This window comes from Palaemon carinicauda, chromosome 7 (assembly GCF_036898095.1).
Source record: "Palaemon carinicauda isolate YSFRI2023 chromosome 7, ASM3689809v2, whole genome shotgun sequence".
Classification (NCBI taxonomy): Eukaryota; Metazoa; Arthropoda; class Malacostraca; order Decapoda; family Palaemonidae; genus Palaemon; species Palaemon carinicauda.
In genome coordinates, this window is record NC_090731.1 from 167,680,740 (window position 1) to 167,702,979 (window position 22,240).

Sequence of the window (22,240 nt, forward strand, 5' to 3'; positions counted from 1 at the left end):
CCGAAAGTAGTTCTCGGTAAGTATGTTAGGATAAACAAAAATTACTTAAAATTTTTGATTTGTTCCAACACGAATACTTACCTCGAACTACTTTCTTAGGAGACTTACACTTTAGGAGGCGGGAGTGGTATTCTGACCTACAGACCCAGTAAGCGGAGGCCAAGAGGCCTAGGTATAACGGTAGATACTAGAAAACGGACGAGAGGGTAACTACACAAAGAGCTCACGTTAGTGTCTAAGTACTCACCCTTTGAAAAACTTCTTCTGATGTTGCATCCAGTAACGTAGTTGTGAAGAACATGTTATCCAATGGTACAAGCTGGTAATCTACGATGAGGATAGGGAACAACTGGGTAGGATGAAAGGAAACGAACCTGTGTCTCCCGGTTGCCATCCGCGATTGAGCCTGGGGCTTTTACCGTTAAACCACTTGGAGGGCGGAGATGACTGTTCCAATGGAGAACCCGTCTACGGACTTCCTCGAGTAGTCCTTGAGGTAATGGGCAGTAAAAGTCGACTGGTTAGACCAAGTACCTGCCCGAAGGATCTGACCCACTGCCATGTTTTTCTCAAAGGCTAAGGACGTGCTCAGACCTCTGATGTCATGAGGTCTGGGGACGCCTGGCACGGCCAGACCTTCTTCCTTGTAGGCCCTGGCAATAACTTGTCTCAACCAGAAGGAAATGGTGTTCTTGGATACTTGTTTCTTAGTAACACCCGTGGAGACGAAGAGGCTCTTGATGCCTGGCCGGAGATGAGCCGTTCTTTCAAGGTATTTTCTAATGGCACGGTCCGGGCATAATTTTAAATCCTCAGCATTACCCGTCCTAGGGATGGCTGGTATGGAGAAACCTTCGAATTTAGGATCCCAGACAGCTGGGTTCTGGGTCTTCGCCACAAAAGAAGGAACGAACTTGAAAGATACTTCTTTCCACCCCCTCGAATGAGAGACGTCATAAGACAGCCCATGGATCTCCCCTACTCTCTTAGCGGACGCCAAGGCCAGCAAGAAGACTGCCTTGAGAGTGAGATCCCTGTCCACGATATCTTTCAAAGGTTCAAAGGGGGGGCCACTCAACATCTTCAGGACCTTAGCTAAGTCCCACTGGGGCACCCTACCTGCTTGTGGGGGGCAGGACTGCTCGAAGCTCTTGACAAGCATCGCGATGTGCCTAGAGGACCCCAGGTCGATGCCCTTCAGGAAGAAGACTTGGCCCAAGGCGGCCCGTACCCCTTTTATGGCTGGGATTGACATTCCCACCTTGTCTCTGAGATATACCAGAAAATCCGCAATGTCTGGGACAAAGGCATTGAGGGGCTTTATGTGCCTCGAAGCGCACCACTTCGTGAAGGAGGCCCACTTAGCTTGGTAGACCACAGCTGAAGACCTTCTCAGGTATAGCGACATTCTCTTAGCAGTAGCTGATGAATACCCTTCCTTCTTCAGGAGTCGCTCGATAGTCTCCAGGCGTGAAGACGTAGAGACTGTGGGTTGTCGTGAAGTCTGAGAAAATGTGGTTGGTGTAGAAGGTCTGACCTGTCGGGCAGAGGCCACGGAGGTTGACTCGCCAGGTCTTTTAGGTCTGCGAACCACTCTCTCTCCGGCCACCAGGGCGCTACCAAAGTCATCTTTAAGTTTCGGGCAGTCCTTACTCTGTTGAGCACTTGCCTTATCAACGTGAAGGGGGGAAAAGCGTACACGTCTAGGTTGTCCCACCTGTGCTGAAAGGCGTCCTCCAAGGCTGCCTTCGGATCTGGTACAGGAGAACAATATACGGGGAGTTGGGCGTTCAGTTTGGTTGCAAAGAGGTCCATCACCGGGGAACCCCAACATTGGATGATGAGCTTGGCTACTTCTGGGAGGAGGGACCACTCTGTCCCTACTATTTGGCCCACCCTGCTGAGACCTTCGGCCAGCACGTTCTTCTTCCCGGGAATGAACCTTGCTAATAACACAACCTGGTTCGCTTCTGCCCAATCTAGAATCTTTATGGTGAGATCGCACAACTCCCTTGACTTCAAACCTCCTTGCTTCTTTATGTATGCCACTACCGTGGCGTTGTCGCACATCAACGCCACGGTTTTTCCCCTTAGAAGATCTGCGAAGTGTAGGCAAGCCTTCTGGACTGCCTTCAACTCTAGGACATTGATGTGGAGTTCCTTTTCCCTGTCCATCCAGGTTCCTCGCGCTGTCTCGTCGAGGAGATGGGCTCCCCATCCCTGGTTGGAGGCGTCTGTGAACAGTAGTAACCCGGGGGGGTCGTTCGCGAAGGGCATCCCCTTGAGTGAGTTCGACCGGCAATGCCACCATTCCAGGGAGGGCCTCGTGTTTGGTAGAACTGGGATTAGTACTTGTTGCGAGTCCAGTTGGCACCAGAGGTTCTTCAGGTTCCTTTGTACGGCTCTGAGTCTGATTCTCCCCTGGGGAACCAGTTTCTCCAACAACACCAGATGCCCTATCAGTCTTTGCCAGTCCTTCGCTCTCCTGGGGCGCCCCGATAGGAATGGGCGAATGATCTCCATAAGATTGTTTATTCTGTCTTCTGAAGGGAAGGCTTTTCCCAGAATGGTATCTAGAGTCATCCCCAAGTAGGTCATTCTGGTGGAGGGGGATAGGTTTGATTTTTCTGGGTTGATCACGATGCCCAGATCCTTGCAAAACTGGAGGAGTTTCATCCCTTGCTCCTTCAAGAGGTCCTTCGAGGAGGAAAGAAGCAACCAGTCGTCCAGGTATCGGATGAGGCAAATGCCTCGTTCGTGAGCCCACACTGAGACAGTCGTGAAGACTCTCGTGAACACCTGGGGCGCTGTTGACAATTCGAAGCAAAGGGTCTTGAATTGCAGGATCTGGGAACCCCATTTCACCCGGAGAAACTTTTGACTCGAGGGGTGGACCGGAATTTGGAAGTAGGCGTCCTTGAGGTCTATGGTCATCATGTAATCTTTCTCCCTTAAGGACAGTAGAACCGACTTCGGAGTGTCCATTTTGAAGTCTGTCTTCTTTATGAACTTGTTGAGAGTCGACAGATCTATAACCGGTCTCCACCCCCCGTCGCCTTTTCTACCAGGAACAGGCGACTGTAGAAACCCAGGCCTGGGTGTAGAATTTTCTCCATGGCGCCCTTCTCCAACATGGAGGACACTTCCTCTTGAAGGGCGGTCTTCTTCAACGGGTCCTTGGGGACCAGCTACTCCGCCCGGCTGGCCGGGATTAGAGGGGGTGGTTCTGTTAAGAACGGTAACCTGTAGCCCTCCTTCAGTACGGACACTGTCCAGGGCTCCGCTCCGTGAGCCTTCCATGCTTGCCAAAATAGTCTGAGGCATCCCCCAACCTGAGGCTTGGGCAGGGATAGGGGGCCTCTCACTCTATCTCCTTCTGGAGGAGCGGCCTGAACGGCCTCTCCTGGAGGCAGAATAACCTGTCCTAAAGGAGGCTGAAGATGCTGGGGCCCCTCTACGGGGGGGCTGAGGTGCTGAGGACCAGGAGGAAGAAGGAGCTTCTCTCCTCGTCATGCTAGGGGAGGCCTGAGCCGTCGCGGCACTGTCTGAGACTAACCTCTTGTAGGGCGGTCTCCTTGTAGGCATAGGCCTGGGGGTGCTTAAATCTTTTCTCTTAGACACCTTCTCCATAATGGTTTCTAAGTCTTTTAAGGGGAACAAGGAGTCACCCCACAAGGGAAGGCTCCTCATGGCCCGCGCCTCCCTGTCTGGGACCTTTCGGGACACCTTAGCCAGGATGGTGTGTCTCTTGCGGAGTACCCAATTCGCTGTCAGGGCGAGAGACTAGTACGTCAGGAACTTTAGGGTCTTGCCCCCGGAGGTGATAAGTTCCCTCAGGAGGTTTTGCTGTTCCGGGTCTGTGGGGTCAAACGTGGCTTGCACCCCTACTAAGGTGGAAGCCCACCAGTCCAGCCAAGAGGAGACGTGCACCAGGTCCCTCGACATTTCTTCCATCGTGGCGGCCTCCAATGGAGAAAAACAAACTGGGTCCGAAGAGGCTCTGTCCTCCGAGACGCCCTGACCCAGGATGTCAAGGGAAGGTTCTACTTTGCAGGGTCCTGGTCGACGCCCTTCCGGTACATAGACCTTGCCCTGAGTCTTGAGCCCCTGGAGTAATTTAGAAGAACTCTGAGTTTTGGGGGCTTCGGCATTACTAGCCACCACTTTGTTTACGTATTCTTGCCCTAGGACGAGATCCCGGGCTAGAGGGAGAGCCAGAGAGGTCTTAGGCTGGGTAGGGATCTGCATTAACCGTATAAGGGTGGACCTCCAGTAGTCCTCGTCGGTAGCTGCTGGTTCTTCAATTTTATGATGCCTCCTGATAAGGCCAATCACCCTTCTATAGGCCGAGTCCTCCGTCGGGGAACCCTCCCTACCGTCAGCCGAAGCCTCGGCTTGAGCCCGGGGAGCCGGGTCACCGGGCACACCCACCGGACGTCTTGTTCTTGATGCAAGGGGCGCAGCCCTGCCGAGGTACTGGACTTCTTCGGCGGAGGCTTCCGCACCAGGGGCGGGGGTTAGCGCAGGCATCGCCGACCCAGCGAGGACTAGCGTCCGCTCAAGGTCTCTGGGGGACGAGGACGCGGATCCCGTGGGCTGACCCGACAGCGGGAACCGTTCCTTCCGACCCGAGGGCCACACCAGCTGGGCTGGTTCGGCCAGGCTGCCCGTAAGGAAGCGTGGTTCCCCCCGCTGGGCGGGGTGAACCGAAGGCTTCGCGGTCTTATGCCTGCCTGTTGAGTCCTTCTCGCGAACTTGCCTGCGAGGGTCAAAACCGTGCTTGGAGGGAGGTCTCCTTGGCGAGAAATCCTTGGACCGGCGGTCCGGGGAACGACGTATCTCTGCTTCACGGGGTACGAAGACCCAATTGCCATCCGGTGACCTACTCCTTCTGTATTTTCTTCTTGGGGAACGGGAGCGTTTCCTGCTGTATCTGGAACGCGATCTTGAACGGGAGCGCCTGCTCCTGGACCGCTCCCTCCGACGGCGATGCTTCCTCCTGGCTTCTTCACCCGACGAGTAATACTCCTCCGAAGAGCCCGACGTCACTGCACTTACCGTACGGCGGGCGGGAGCGGGGACCGCGGGGGACTTCGTGACTCGTTGCGTGCCTGAGGTAGAAGGTTGTAGGAATTCTTCGGGAACTTCCGTGAGCGGGGTTGGGAACGAGGTTTGACGCCCAACGCCAGGGAACCAGGAATCCAGGCCCTCTTCCATTCACATAGGGGACCTACCCGGTGTCTTAGGAAGTTTCCACCCGAAGACATCACTCCCTGCAGAACCTAACTTACCCTGGTTGTCGCCGCCTGCCGAAGACCCTGAAACACAGGCCCACGAAGGGGGCGAAGACACAGAAACAACGTTACCACCCCACAAGGGGTCATCGGAGGACACGTGCCCCCCGTGCACAAGGGCCGAGTCTCCAGACGCACTACCGGGCTCTTCACTAGCCAGAGAAGGACCCGCAACCCCCACTGCACATTCACTAGATTCTTGGGGAAGATCGCTCGGTTCTTTCCCCACGATGGACTTACCTCAGCCCCTACTCTGGGTAGGGGAAGGCGAAACAGAAGCCCCGTCGGACCGTTCACTGGGCGACGGTAGCGGCGAAGTAACACTAGCCTTCCTGGGTGAACGTTTCGACGATTTTCTCTTCTTTGTTCCGTAACGCACCCACTGGATATCACTCCAACCTACACACTCGGGACACGTATCCGATGACGAACATACCTTGCCCCTACAGGAGGAGCAAAAGGAGTGAGGGTCCACTTCAGGCTTGGAGAGGAACGCTCCACACGATTTACCGGCTCTAGGCCCAGGACAACGGCGGATCTGCTCCATAATGCACAAACGCAAGACACAGGAACGCAGGGAATCAAGGAATACACTGGGGAAGCACAAGGGTGGAAGGTGAACACACAGGAACACCAGGGATAAGTACACAGGAACTCAAGTTACCACACGGGAAACACAACGCACACAAAGGATCGATAGAGAACGAGAGCGACGTGGTGACACGTCGCGACCAGAGAACTTACTGGCGATATCGACCCAAGCGGACATCGACCTAGCGCAAAGCCTACCCTCGGGGCACATTCTCTAATGCCGGGGTAGGCCTCCATAGAAAACGGGATTGAGGGTACCCTACACAAAACTCTGGTCGGTAGAGAGGAGATTACAGGTAACTCCTAAGAAAGTAGTTCGAGGTAAGTATTCGTGTTGGAACAAACATAAGTTAGATGCAATTCAGTAGAAAAAATTAAAGTTTGAAAAATAGGATTGTTATAACATACTATGTAGGTATTACATGCAAGAGAAATCAACTAAACATTCATCACTTATAACGTTATAAGGTAAAGACTATATCAGATCTCACTAGATCTTGAGAATATAACTAGAAGTATACATGAAGTAATTACATGAGCATTATGAAAGCAGAAGATAGTGAAAACAGTTTATGAGCAATAGAAATATATTGATTTTAAACAACACGGGTGCTGCTGAAAGCTCTGGAAGATTGCAATGAAAATTAAATAAGTCCCCATTGCTTCAGCTGATCTAAAAACTCAGATCCTGGCATATCAGATGGTCCAGGCAATCACATCTGAAGTTTTAATGGCAACTCAGCTAAGACCAACCAAAAATACAGATACCTCTGCAGCCTCATGTTTGATCAGAATGCTCAGGATTCCACTGGTGTCAAAATCCAGTCAAGTCTGTGGGGCAGATATTAGGCCAAAAACATAAAAAAAAAAAATTCATGCCACTCCAAACTACTGTTACTACCTAACTAATAGTAATCCATCGTAGCAAAAAAAAAAAAAAAAAAAATCTTAAAATTCCTCAGATTCTGATTGTAGTATGATGAGTTCTCCAATGCAGTTCTATCGCTACGTGTGCATTACTACTGCTCACCAGGCAAAACTGGACTTGCGTATCATACCCCAATGCTGGATAACCCAGATGAGGAAATAAACAAGGTCCTGAATTTTCATTATCATCTCTACCATTTGCGACCCCAAAAAGAGCACAGGTATTCCCATAATATTGTAAGAATCGATATGTGGGAGCATGTACCCTACAGCACTAAGGATGTCAAAAAGGGATTCTTGATGGGTTGACACACTACTTCCAACAATACCCTGTATCTGCTACAGGAACAGGTGTGGAGTCCAGGCAAATCAAACCAAGACTTCTTATTAACCCATCTTTTATCATGGATTTTTAATAGTAGTTTAAGGATTAAGTCACCTTATCGCTCTAGTATATTTCGAAGTCAAAGGTTATAATTTTCTTAATCCAAACATTAGATTTTAAGCCAATTCACAGCTGAAGTACTTCATGACATTTTAACCACTTATCTTCAATTTAAATTAAAAAATGAGCCACCTGTTGACAATGTCCCATAAAATGAGTTTTCTTTCGCTTATTTTGGTTTGCCCAATGATAATGTTCATTTAACCCTTGTACCCCCAAAGGACGTACTGGTACGTTTCACAAAAGCCATCCCTTTACCCCCATGGACGTACAGGTACGTCCTTGCAAAAAAGTGCTAAAAAAAAATGTTATTTTCATTAGTAAAATAAATTTTTGAATATACTTACCCGATAATCATGTAGCTGTCAACTCTGTTGCCCGACAGAATTCTACGGAAGGGATACGCCAGCGATCGCTATACAAGAGGGGGGTGTACTCACAAGCGCCACCTGTGGCCAGGTACTGCAGTACTTCTTGTTGACACCACTTCAATTTTTCCTCGGTCCACTGGTTCTATGGGGAGGAAGGGTGGGTCAATTAAATCATGATTATCGGGTAAATATATTCAAAAATTTATTTTACTAATGAAAATAACATTTTTCAATATTAAACTTACCCGATAATCATGTAGCTGATTCACACCCAGGGAGGTGGGTGAAAACCAGTGTACATGTATATCAAGAAGCTAAGTATCCCGTATTTCATATTATCAGTTATTCAAAATAACAATGAAATTACAAGTACCTGGTAAGGAAGTCGACTTGAGCCATTACTCTGCCTTAAATAAGTTCGTCTTCCTTACTGAGCGCAGCGTTCCTCTTAGGAGGCTGAACAACTCTAAGGTGCTGAAGTATCAAGGGCTGCAACCCATACTAAAGGACCTCATCACAACCTTTAACCTCGGCGCTTCTCAAGAAAGAATTGACCACCCGCCAAATCAACAAGGATGTGGAAGGCTTCTTAGCCGACCGTACAACCCATAAAAAGTATTCAAGAGAAAGATTAAAAGGTTATGGGATTATGGGAATGTAGTGGCTGAGCCCTCGCCTACTACTGCATTCGTTGCTACGAATGGTCCCAGGGTGTAGCAGTACTCGTAAAGAGACTGGACATCTTTGAGATAGAATGATGCTAACACTGACTTGCTTCTCCAATAGGTTGCATCCATAACACTCTGCAGAGAATGGCTCTGTTTGAAGGCCACTGAAGTAGCCACAGCTCCCACTTCATGTGTCCTTACCTTCAGCAAAGCAAGGTCTTCTTCCTTCAGATGAGAATGTGCTTCCCTAATCAGAAGCCTGAATAGTAAGAAACTGAGTTCTTAGAACTTGGAAAAGAAGGTTTCTTGATAGCACACCATAAGGCTTCTGATTGTCCTCGTAAAGGTTAAGACCTTTTTAGATAGTACCTAAGAGCTCTAACTGGGCAAAGTACTCTCTCCAGTTCATTCCCCACCAAGTTGGACAGGCTTGGGATCTCGAACGACTTAGGCCAAGGACGTGAAGGAAGCTCGTTTAGTAAAAACCGAGCTGCAAGGAACATGTAGCCGTTTCAGATGTGAAAACAATGATCCTGCTGAAGGCGTGGATCTCACTTACTCTTTTAGCTGTTGTCAAGCACACGAGGAAAAGAGTTTTTAATGTGAGGTCCTAAAAAGAGGCTGATTGGAGAGGTTCAAATCTTGATGACATAAGGAACCTTAGGACCACGTCTAGATTCCAGCCTGGAGTGGACAACCGACGTTCCTTTGAGGTCTCAAAAGACCTAGGGAGGTCCTGTAGATCTTTGTTGGTGGAAAGATCCAAGCCTCTGTGGCGGAAAACCGCTGCCAACATACTTCTGTAACCCTTGATCGTAGGAGCTGAAAGGGATCTTACTTTCCTTAGATATAACAGGAAGTCAGCAATCTGGGTTACAGTGGTACTGGTTGAGGAAACTGCATTGGTCTTGTACCAGCTACGGAAGACTTCCCCTTGAGACTGATAGATTCTGAGAGTGGATGTTCTCCTTGCTTTGGCAATCGCTCTGGCTGCCTCCTTCGAAAAGCCCCTAGCTCTTGAGAGTCTTTCGAAAGTCTGAAGGCAGTCAGACGAAGAGCGTGGAGGTTTGGGTGTACCTTCTTTACGTGAGGTAGACGTAGAAGGTTCACTCCTAGAGGAAGAGTCCTGGGAATGTCGACCAGCCATTGCAGTACCTCTAAGAACCATTCTCTCGCGGGCCAGAGCGGAGCCAACCAACGTCAGCCGTGTCCTTTTGCGAGAGGAGAACTTCTGAAGTACCCTGTTGACAATCTTGAACGGCGGGAATGCATACAGGTCGAGATGGAACCAATCCAGCAGAAAAGCATCCACGTGAACTGCTGCTGGGTCTGGAATCGGAGAACAATACAACAGGAGTCTCTAGGTTATCGAGGTAGCGAACAGATCTATGGTTGGCTGACCCCACAGGGCCCAAAGTCTGCTGCAAACATTCTTGTGAAGGGTCCACTCTGTGGGGATGACCTGACCCTTCCGGCTGAGGTGATCTGCCATGACATTCATACCGCCCTGAATGAACCTCGTTACCAGCGTGAGCTTTCGATCTTTAGACCAGATGAGGAGGTCCCTTGCGATCTAGAACAACTTCACGAAAGAGTCCCTCCCTGCTTGAAGGTGTAAGCCAGGGCTGTGGTGTTGTCAGAGTCCACCTCCACCACTTTGTTAAGCTGGAGGGACTTGAAGTTTATCAAGGCCAGAAGAACCGCCAACAACTCCTTGCAATTGATGTGAAGTGTCCTTTGCTCCTGATTCCATGTTCCCGAGCATTCCTGTCCGTCCAAAGTCGCACCCCAGCCCGTGTCTGATGTGTCCGAGAGGAGACGGCGGTCGGGTTTCTGAACAGCCAAAGGTAGACTTCCTTGAGAAGAAAGCTGTTCTTACACCACGCGAGAGAAGACCTCCTCTCTTCGGAAACAGGAACTGAGACCGTCTCTAGCGTCATGTCCTTTATCCAGTGAGCAGCTAGATGATACTGAAGGGGGGGAGGTGGAGTCTCCCTAACACGATGAACAGGGCCAGCGATGAAAGTGTCCCTGTTAGACTCATCCACTACCTGACTGAGCATCGGTTCCTTCTCAGCATGCTCTGGATGCATTCTAGGGCTTGGAAGATCCTTGGGGCCGACGGAAAAGCCCGAAAAGCTCGACTCTGAAGATCCATACCCAGGGAGACAATGGTCTGGGATGGGATGAGCTGAGACTCCTCAAAATTGACCAGGAGGCCCAGTTCCTTGGTCAGATCCATAGTCCATCTGAGAATCTCCAGACAGCGACGACTTGTGGGAGCTCTTAAAAGCCAGTCGTCTGACGGAGCCGGACACAAGATCATGGTACTGCTGCACAGTCTGTGAACTGTCCACCATGGGGAAGCGAGGAAGTACAGTGACAACCCGAAGCTGTCTAGACTGTCTGGGTCGTACAGACAACTCCTTATCGGGTTGCTGAGGTTGCCGCACTGCGTCACAACAAGTCACTTCTGCTGGTTGTTGAACGTCTTCCCAGTGACACACTGACTCCGTAAACAAAAAATCCTTTAACAAGGACTAAGCTTGGACTGCATGTCTTGCAACACAGCTCAAGGTCTATGGGAGCAGGTGTGGTAACAGACGGGGTTAGTGACTGAAGTGGAACCATTACCTTCCCTGGAAGCATGTTATGCTTAAATAAAAGTCCATAGGAGGCTACGCAGCTAAAGGCTCCTCTCCAAATGACAGAGTCCTCAAGGGAATATCAGAAGGAGGGAGAAAAGCACTTTCTCATCTACAGGGACCATATCCGAGAAAAGCTAAGTTCTCTCAGTGAGGGTTTCAATGGTGCAAAAGCAGCAGACTAGAAGGCAACGTTATGAAACTGCTTGACAGTCTAGTGAGTTGGCAACAACCAAAGATGTGTGACTGAGAAGCATGCGGTAAGGTATGCAGAGCATGCTGTATGTAGAGCATGTTGTATGCAGAGCATGCTGAATGCAGAGCATGCTGTATGCAGAGCATGTTGTATGCAGAGCATGCTGAATGCAGAGCATGCTGTATGCAGAGCATGTTGTATGCAGAGCATGCTGTATGTAGAGCATGTTGTATGCAGAGCATGCTGAATGCAGAGCATGCTGTATGCAGAGCATGTTGTATGCAGAGCATGCTGTATGCAGAGCATGCTGTATGCAGAGCATGCTGTATGTAGAGCATGCTGTAAGGTAAGCAGAGCGTGTTGCATGGCGTGTAACATTTCTCAGAAATTCCATGACCAGTGCTAGAGTGAGTAATATCGCATTACCGTCCATTGAAAGTGCACGTGCCGAGGGAATTGATTTAGACTGTTTTGTTGATGAATTTGATAGCCGGCATGATAATCGTAGAATTAAGCTACACTAAATGTACTATAATCTACTTCACCTCAGGAAAGGGAAACTCGCCCTGTTGGCAACACTGCATTACTTCATGCATGCTTGCATGGGGTTTTAATATCAACATAATATTTACCTTACATTCATAACTCATGATTCATTTTTGTTTTGAAGATATTTTTGCCATATTTTGCGATATTGTTAAAAATATATTGCAAGGAATACATATATATTTTTATATAAGTAATACAAATAACCTCCATTATCATAATGTTTGTGTAGGCATACATGTATATGATTACAAATGCAAGTTATGAAAGTAATGAGGTGTTATTATTGTCATTTGTTATTTCCAAGTTGAATGGGAAGAGGCTCAAGTTGAGGAGAAAGTGGCAGATGCATGCGTTGAGGTGGCTGACTCATAGCATGAGGTTGCTGCCTCAAGAGTTGCGCTTGCTGTAAGGGTTGCGGATGCGCAGTAGCAGGTTCCTGAGGAACGAGTTAAGGTTCCTGAGGTGTGAGCTGCGAGAGTTGAGGTAGCGGCTGCGCAGAACGCAGTTCTTGTCTCGCGAGTTGAGGTTCCTGAGGTGCTAGCCTAAGCTGCAGCGAGTGCTGAGGTGGCTGCCTCATTGATGGAAGAGGTTGTCGTACCTCAAGAGATTGTTGCCTCGCTGGTGGAACCGCAAGCGGAAGCGGAGGAAGTAAGGCATAAGATTCCTGCTCCCATTGCTGAGGTTGCCTTAAGGAAGGCGGAGGTTGCTGCACACCGCTGGTAACTGGCAACTCAGTACGCGGTAAGGTATCCTGAGGAACCTCAACATCGTACGCCTGGCAGACTGGACTGCGGTGAGGCGGAGCGATCGCAGGAGGAGGTGTAACCTTCTCAGCCTGACACTCACGCAATAAGACCGCAAGCTGTGACTGCATGGACTGCAGCAAAGTCATCTTGGGGTCGGCAGACGCTAAGGTCTGCTGAGGCAAAGCCTTAACAGAAGATGAGGTCTGTTGCGGCATCACCTTACCTCTCTTAGGAGGTGTGCAGTCACCTGATGACTGCGGAGAGTCAGAGCTAACCCAATGACTGCATCCGGGTTGTTGAACTCTAGAGGTCTGGACTTTACGTTTAAGAGGTCTTGAGACCTGAGTCCAGCGTTATCTCCCCGAAATTTCTTCTGCAGACGAGTAAAATAAGGGCTCAATCGTCTGCGGGTGGGAGTGACGGTCTCTGTAAGACACGCCCGCAACCACCGAGGATACTTCTGTGCGCCGATCAAGGCCTGCCGAACCCTTTTGCCCTTCGACATTGCTTCTCCCCTGGGCTTGGGAGCTTGCAAGAGGTCCCGAACTGGGAGGACGACTGGCACGCAAGAAGTACCCTCACGCACAACACTGACACACTTTGCGCTAATCACTTATCACTTTTGAATTTCTGTTTGCACTTATTTCACTGAACTCGAAACTTTAAGTGGTTTGTACCTGAAACACGCAATTCTATCCTTCTTTAAAAGTTAGTAATTGCGAAAACAGAATTACAATGTAACAGAAAAATCTAATGAAAGATAAATAATTCAGTGGCTGGAAAGAGACTAAACACTAGATCAAATAAACTACGTTTAAAATCTCTCACCGCATAAAGCTTGAGAACAAGAATAAACTCTAGAAACGTTTACCTTCTTCCCCTAAAGAGACTAGGGAGAAGAGCAAAAACGATAACAACGTTACTCGCTTGAACGAAACGTTTATCCAGCTCTCTCTCCCTCCGTCTCTATCTCTCTCTCTCTCTCTCTCTAGACTTAGAACCTGAGAGAAGAGCCCAATCATATATACTCGTTAAAACATATTATTGTTAAAGGAAAAAAACTGAAAGATTTCCCAAATAAAAAGTTCCTTTATTAGAATTAAAACCATTAAGCTAAGAAAGAATGAACAAAACGTTATAAACGGTTTACTCTTACTGCAACGTGACACCGTGAAAATTCTCTCTCTATCGTAACGATAGAGCGCAAGTTGAACGTTCTGAACGTCAACAACTGCAGAGACAAAACAAAACGTTAGTTCAACTTTGAAACAGTACGAGACTATCAAAGAAATTCTTTCAAAAACATTAAAATAGCATAATATGTTAACAGGTAAAACCGAAATGACGGGCTCAATGTTAATTAACTTCGGTACAAGAAAAGACCGCCTACTATTAGGAAAGGTCGAATATAAACAAATATAAAAATTAATTTTAATAATTTTATAATAAAAGGAAGTTAATCGAAGAGGCCTATAAAAGGCGGAGAGATATAAAATAAATCTATAACTTTTGTTAAGCAAAATTAAGAAAGAGAGTCTATACTCTCTTAGACACCAACACTTCCGCTAAGGGAAGGGTCGGCCATTTAAAGGTGAAAGAGAGTTCATACTTTCTTCGTCACCATAATCAAATTAATTCCAAAAGCTAGCTAAGCTAATAATAGAACTTCCTGAATAGCGAAAGCTGAAATCTTAGAGCAATACTTCACCAAAAACCGTGAACAAGACTCCAAAATTATAAGCGTATCCATGAACGTCTTGCCGGAAGCACGACAGAGGAAAAATTGAAGTGGTGTCAACAAGAAGTACTGCAGTACCTGGCCACAGGTGGCGCTTGTGAGTACACCCCCCTCTTGTATAGCGATCGCTAGCGTATCCCTTCCGTAGAATTCTGTCGGGCAACAGAGTTGACAGCTACATGATTATCGGGTAAGTTTAATATTGAAAAAATATTTTTTTCATATTTTTGATAATTTTTTGAGAAAATTCAGGCATTTTCCAAAAGAATGAGACCAACATGGCTGTTAGAGCAATTTAAAAAAAATATACACCAAAATGTGCTGGGAAAGAAATAACCCCCTGGGGGTTAAGGGTTGGAAATTTCCAAATAGCCTGGGGGTAAAAGGGTTAATAGACTGAATCACATCCGATTATAACATTAAGAACACAGGCCCGAAACTAGGACTACAGTATTATTGTCATTTAACACACTAATAAATTTCTAAATAATTCTAAAAGTAGATATGATTGTTAGTAATACATGATCAAGTTAAATAGATTTAAATGCATGTTTCAAAAGTTAGAAATGTTCCCAAATAATGAATGAATTAGTTTAATGAGGATACCTTCATAACAATTATCAAAATTTTTCTATGGAATGAGCTTACCTATTTATATACATGTGGATAGGCTTTTTATTATTTTCGGACTGAAGAAACAACAGCTGGGCAATTACCAAGCTAGCAATACTGTCGTCTATCTGCGAATACATAAATAAAAAAAGATTGTCTTGTCTTTATATCACAAAAACATACTAAAGAGTCAATCAAATTATTTCAACACTCTCTTATGTCCTTTAAAAACATATTTAGAGTCAATCAAATTATCTCAATACTCTCTTATGTCCTTTCATCACAAAAACATATTTAGAGTCAATCAAATTATTTCAGTACTTACTAATGTTCACAATTATTCCTCCTCAGGAAAATACTGCTTCTGTCTATAGATTTATAGCAACTGAACTACATCTACAACTACTAATACCATAAAATAAGTATTCTGTAATATTATTATTTCATATGAACACAATTTTCCTTAATAATAGCATCAAAATATTATTTCTTGAAACAACACATCAATCTAGTCAACCCTTTATCTATCAAAATGTAGGCATATAGAACAACAAATATCAGCACTTACTGGTCCCATAACACAAATGATTCTTTCTTTTAATAGACGAGAAAATATATCGTATGCCCTCTCTCCTCTTCCTGTTTGTTCAATTACTATGGGCACCATTCCAATAAACCTTTTTGTAGTGACCATACATGCAGCAGAACTGCTATTTGGAAGTAGGGGGATGAAACATTTACTAACCTGAAAAATAAGTAAAAATATATTCTAAATATATTCACTGTAAATAAATCTTTTTAAAAGTATTAAAAAATTTAAGAAGTTGTAATTTAATACATACATACATATACCAAAGGCACTTCCCCCAATTTTGGGGGGTAGCCGACATCAACAAGAACAAAACAAAAAAGGGGACCTCTACTCTCTATGTTCCTCCAGCCTAACCAGGGACTCAGCCGAGTTCAGCTGGTACTGCTAGGGTGCCACAGCCCAACCTCCCACATTTCCACCACAGATGAAGCTTCATACTGCTGAGTCCCCTACTGCTGCTACCTCCGCGGTCATCTAAGGCACCGGAGGAAGCAGCAGGGCCTACCGGAACTGCGTCACAATCGCTCGCCATTCATTCCTATTTCTAGCACGCTCTCTTGCCTCTCTTACATCTATCCTCCTATCACCCAGAGCTTTCTTCACACCATCCATCCACCCAAACCTTGGCCTTCCTCTTGTACTTCTCCCATCAACTCTAGCATTCATCACCTTCTTTAGCAGACAGCCATTCTCCATTCTTTCAACATGGCCAAACCACCTCAACACATTCATATCCACTCTAGCCGCTAACTCATTTCTCACACCCGTTCTCACCCTCACCACCTCGTTCCTGACCCTATCTACTCGAGATACACCAGTCATACTCCTCAGATACTTCATCTCAAACACATTCAATTTCTGTCTCTCCATCACTTTCATTCCCCACAACTCCGATCCATACATCACAGTTGGTACAATCACTTTCTCATATAGAACTCTCTTTACATTCATGCCCAACCCTCTATTTTTTACTACTCCCTTAACTGCCCCCAACACTTTGCAACCTTCATTCACTCTCTGACGTACATCTGCTTCCACTCCACCATTTGCTGCAACAACAGACCCCAAGTACTTAAACTGATCCACCTCCTCAAGTAACTCTCCATTCAACATGACATTCAACCTTGCACCACCTTCCCTTCTCGTACATCTCATAACCTTACTCTTACCCACATTAACTCTCAACTTCCTTCTCTCACACACCCTTCCAAATTCTGTCACTAGTCGGTCAAGCTTCTCTTCTGTGTCTGCTACCAGTACAGTATCATCCGCAAACAACAACTGATTTACCTCCCATTCATGATCATTCTCGTCTACCAGTTTTAATCCTCGTCCAAGCACTCGAGCATTCACCTCTCTCACCACTCCATCAACATACAAGTTAAACAACCACGGCGACATCACACATCCCTGTCTCAGCCCCACTCTCACCGGAAACCAATCGCTCACTTCATTTCCTATTCTAACACATGCTTTACTACCTTTGTAGAAACTTTTCACTGCTTGCAACAACCTTCCACCAACTCCATATAACCTCATCACATTCCACATTGCTTCCCTATCAACTCTATCATATGCTTTCTCCAGATCCATAAACGCAACATACACCTCCTTACCTTTTGCTAAATATTTCTCGCATATCTGCCTAACTGTAAAAATCTGATTCATACAACCCCTACCTCTTCTAAAACCCCCCTGTACTTCCCAGATTGCATTCTCTGTTTTATCCTTAATCCTATTAATCAGTACTCTACCATACACTTTTCCAACTACACTCAACAAACTAATACCTCTTGAATTACAACACTCATGCACATCTCCCTTACCCTTATATAGTGGTACAATACATGCACAGACCCAATCTACTGGTACCATTGACAACACAAAACACACATTAAACAATCTCACCAACCATTCAATTACAGTCACACCCCCTTCCTTCAACATCTCAGCTTTCACACCATCCATACCAGATGCTTTTCCTACTCTCGTTTCATCTAGTGCTCTCCTCACTTCCTCTATTGTAATCTCTCTCTCATTCTCATCTCCCATCACTGGCACCTCAACACCTGGAACAGCAATTATCTCTGCCTCCCTATCATCCTCAACATTCAGCAAACTTTCAAAATATTCCGCCCACCTTTTCCTTGCCTCCTCTCCTTTTAACAACCTTCCATTTCCATCTTTCACTGTCTCTTCAATTCTTGTGCCGGCCTTTCTTACTCTCTTCACTTCTTTCCAAAACTTCTTCTTATTCTCTTCATATGACTGACCCAGTCCCTGACCCCACCTAAGATCAGCTGCCCTCTTTGCCTCACGTACCTTGCGCTTTACTTCCACCTTTTTCTCTCTATATTTTTCATACTTCTCTATACTATTACTCTGCAGCCATTCTTCAAAAGCCCTCTTTTTCTCTTCCACTTTTACATTCACTCCTTCATTCCACCATTCACTGCCCTTCCTCATGCTGCCTCCAACAACCTTCTTGCCACATACATCACTTGCAATCCCAACAAAATTTTCTTTTGCTAACTTCCACTCCTCCTCTAAATTACCAGTTTCTCTTACTCTCACCTCGTCATATGCCATTTTCAACCTTTCCTGATATTTACTTTTTACCCCAGGTTTTATTAGCTCTTCAACCCTCACTAGCTCCCTTTTAAATTCATCATGGATTATTACCATACAACATTTATCAATTTAAAAAGATGAACAAACCTTATATCCAAAAGTTTGTCTATCAAAATGTGAATACAGTAGGGTACACAGGGATACTCTTGACAGATCATGGCCAAATAAGTAATCAATAGTAGTACAAAATATGATTCACTTGAAAGCAAAACTAAAAGCCTGGCCATTTCTTCACATATTTTGAAAAAAAGTAAAAATAAATCAAGTCTACTTCATGGACACATAACTGTTCTCAAGGAAGAACTTTACAGTATTTTATCATCATTAATGTTTTAATATTAGAATTAATTTTCTTGGGTTAGGATCTGTAATGACTTCTCTCTACTATCTGGTTTATTATGGACAAAGTTTTCACCTATAGTTTTTCTTCATGATTTTCTGAGCCTTCCCATGAGTTTTCTTTTAACTACTGTATAAAAGCTGTCTGGTTTCAGCTACAAATGCATCTGAAGAGATAACCATTGGAATGTCAACTGGGGAAGCCCAAACCCCTACTATGGTGCCAAACCACAGCAGTAACCTTCCAAGTAACCAGCTTAAACCCAAGGGATGAGGTGGGACTATCTGCTGTCCATGAAAATGTACTGGCCCTGAGACTCGTACTTCAACATCGATCATTTTTCTATTCAACAGCTGCCCCTCCCCTTTACATCATATAATCTTAATATTTCAAACTTGAAATTTCAGTCTCTTTGCTTGCATCTGGATAACACACTTTGAAGATACTTTTTTATTTATAATACAGTATATCATGATCTTTTCCCCTCACTTCAGAGATTGAAGCAAGTCATTTTGTGATCAAACCTCTCCCAGGTCCAGAAACCTATATTGTTTAGAGCAACACAGGCTTCCTGTGAGGTCAAGAAATTTTTGCTTTTTTTGCTTATAAGATAATATAATTTATAGGTACGTACTGTACAGTAAGTTATCAAGAAACGAATGAGATGCGTTCCAAATGTTTACGTGCCTAAAAGTTCATATCCAACATTGTTAGCCTAGGGATCAAACTCGTCACACTCCAATGCAAGCATACATATGTATCAAATATTCCTTTACACTTCATATAATAAAATGCTTTTACAATTGAATTGCTTTGCATTATACTAATTGATTTCCCCTGCATCTTAATGATCATACATTTTTTTTTTTTTTTTGCTATTTTCTCAAACAGGTAATCTTGCTACATATAGCCAACAAATTTTTCAGGAATTCCTAAAGCAATTTGTACACAAAACACAGGCAAATGAACATATCCTATGGTTTTCATTACATCTAATAAACAACAGCTGAGACATTTAGCCATGGCATAAAAAACGGGATAGATATTCCTTTTATGCGTCTGATTAGTACTTGGCAGCAAAACTAAAAAGGTTTGTAGATTGTGGACAAGGCTCAGCTCATACATATAAAATAAAAATTCAATCCCACTTTAGAATAACAAATAGATGCTGTATGTCCTAAGCTAAAATACCCCCATCTTAACCTTATCTACATTAGCAAGTCCTTCCTAGAAGGACTAACGGCCCCTTGCAACCTCCTAGCTACCTGTACTTGAACTAGTTAGAGAATACAATCACCAGTAAAATTGCATAAGTAACCAACAATTCATTTGGAGAAAATAATTGGCGTCCCTGATGTATTTAAATGAGCTCTGAACCGTTTGAATGACAGAAGCATCTTTTTTTCTTGTTACTGTAGAGCAACATTTGAACCACAAGACGTTAAGACGGAAAAACCATGTTTCACATGGGAAGCAATCATTGAGACATGAACTAACCTATGATACCAGTTCTTAGTTGCACGAGGAGGGGGATTTATTCTCCCGGTATTTGTTTACAAGACCACGCTTTCCATATACAGTACTGCCATGTTAAGCAAAGCTATCGTTTTCCTCTTTTACTTTTTCATAATTTAAAATGCTTCACCACAAGGGAAAAAAGTTAAAATTATAAAAAACTATAGAATTATAAAAAAAGCTATTCTAGTTTCCTCACTAAATAACCTGGAAAGGACATCATCAACATGGTCATCCAAACAGAAGTTTGTGATGCCAGCATACATTTGATATATAATCAAAATATTTACTAAATAAAAAATGGAGTAATTACTCACAACTTGTCAAATAGATTTTTTTAAAGGGTAAATATAGTTTATCTAGGACTTAAATACGATGCGATTCTATTTTTCCAATTTACAAAGTATCATTTAATGTTACCTTGCCAGGAGTGAAGCTAGCTTGGAGGCAAACACAGGGTTGAAATATAGTCTCAGGGTAAGCTAAGGATACGGCAATCCAAGGGGTGTTACAGCCTCCCAGTGGGAGAGTAGGTAAGGATATGGCTCCTAGGTTAGGTAGGAAACCGTAGATTTGGAGGTGGTCTAGTGGGAGCCTTTGTAGTTCGTTGCGACAATGTAAAACCAAATATTACATGGAAAACTGACACAAGAACACCACCTAGCCTAAGGTTCCCCATCTAACTTAACCTAGGAGCCATCTCCTTACCTACTGGGGGCTAAGCCCCGCGATCCCTACTTACAATACCGGGAGCCTATGTATGACGACGGACAGGACCTCCTGTGTACATAAAATACCACCTAATAATACCTACCCAACCTAAACTATAAGCTGCTTCCTTACCTACTTAACTAAGGGGACGGATAACTGGCCCCTGCTATCCCCTTAGACTGCTGTACTCTTAGCGGTACAGTTGAAAACAGAGAAGTTTTGCCTTAGACTGGTGTACTCCTAGCAGTAGGGTTGAAAACAAGGCTGTTACCCAGTATACCTTAGACTGGTGTACTCCTAGCAGTAGGGTTGAAAACAAGGCCGTTACCCAGTATACCTTAGGCTGGTGCACTCCTAGCAGTAGGGTTGAAAACAAGGCCGTTACCCAGTATACCTTAGGCTGGTGTACTCCTAGCAGTAGGGTTGAAAACAAGGCCGTTACCCAGTATACCTTAGACTGGTGTACTGCTAGCAGTAGGGTTGAAAACAAGGTAGTTATGGTGGATGCCAGTCACCATACATATACCCACATTTACCCAGAAACGTTTTCACACTATTATAGATTACAGATGAGATACAAATAACATGTGATTCTGTGAAATTTTGATGCTCCGTCAACTGGTCAAAAGTATCAAAGTAACTTACTGGTTGAAACCTAAGAAGGGACTTCAACATCGACATCCTGTAGTGAGATAATCGTCTGCCTCTTGTCTTTAAGTAAAGGTTATTAGAGAGTTTTCACGTATAATTAAATGTAAACTCGGTGAAACACTATTTATGCCGTGACCAACACCATCACGCAGCTAATGAAAAAGAGTTGAAGAAGACCCGTGATGTAACATTCGGAAAGGTTTGTTTCAAAGTGGACATCGTCTTATATAAATGAACAACCTAAAATACATTTTTCCTAAAATAACTCATGAAAGAAAGGACTGACTAATTAAACCTAACCGAAAGTTTATTAGAAATATTAATCAAGATTCCCAAGCCATAATAACACATTCGGATGAAGCGTGTAAACAAAACACGGTTTCACAGTTTCTCAGTTCATGATGATATAATGTTTTATTATTATTATAATTACTAATTGTTGAGCTACAACCCTAATTAGAAAAGCAGAATGCTATAAAGGCCAGTGATGAAAGGAAGCAAAGAAAAAAATAGATATTTTAAGAATAATTCTAAAATAAATATCTCCTATATAAACTATGAAGAACTTTAACAAAACACGAGGAATAGAAATTAAAGAGAATAGTGTAGGCTACCCGAGTGTACCCTCAAGCAAGAGAACTCTTACCCAAGATAGTGGAAGACCATGGTACAGAGGCTATGGAATTACCAATACTATTAAACAATGGGTTGATTTTGTAGTGTCCTTCTCGTAAAAGAGCTGCTTACCATAGCTAAAGAGTCTCTTCTACCCTTACCAAGAGGAAAGTAGCCACTGAACAATTACAGTGCAGTAGTTAACCCCTTTGGTGAAGAGGAATTGTATGAAGTCCTGCTTATACGGAAATGCGCAGTGCATGAAACACAAAAACCAATATTTCTTAGGTTTACCTGAAGAATAAAATAGTGCATTTAAAAGCGTAAGTGTCACTGTGCATGTTAGCTGCAGTAATTTGTAACAATCCGTAACTAGATACAGCACCACGCTCATACGGAATAT

At 44.6% G+C, this 22,240-nt stretch overlaps 1 protein-coding gene across 1 annotated transcript in view; it reads right to left on the minus strand.

The window, feature by feature from the left end:
* The window catches only part of ClpP (Caseinolytic protease proteolytic subunit), a 39,108-nt gene extending 17,706 nt beyond the window's left edge, over positions 1-21,402 (minus strand). The window contains exons 1-3 of the mRNA XM_068377124.1: positions 21,217-21,402; positions 15,351-15,527; positions 14,819-14,910 (exon numbers count right to left, since the gene is read on the minus strand). Of these exons, the coding sequence (XP_068233225.1) occupies positions 14,819-14,910; positions 15,351-15,527; positions 21,217-21,252 (305 nt within the window). The 5' untranslated portion in view covers positions 21,253-21,402. The remainder of the gene's footprint in view (positions 1-14,818; positions 14,911-15,350; positions 15,528-21,216) is intronic.
* Between the last annotated feature and the right edge of the window lie 838 nt (positions 21,403-22,240).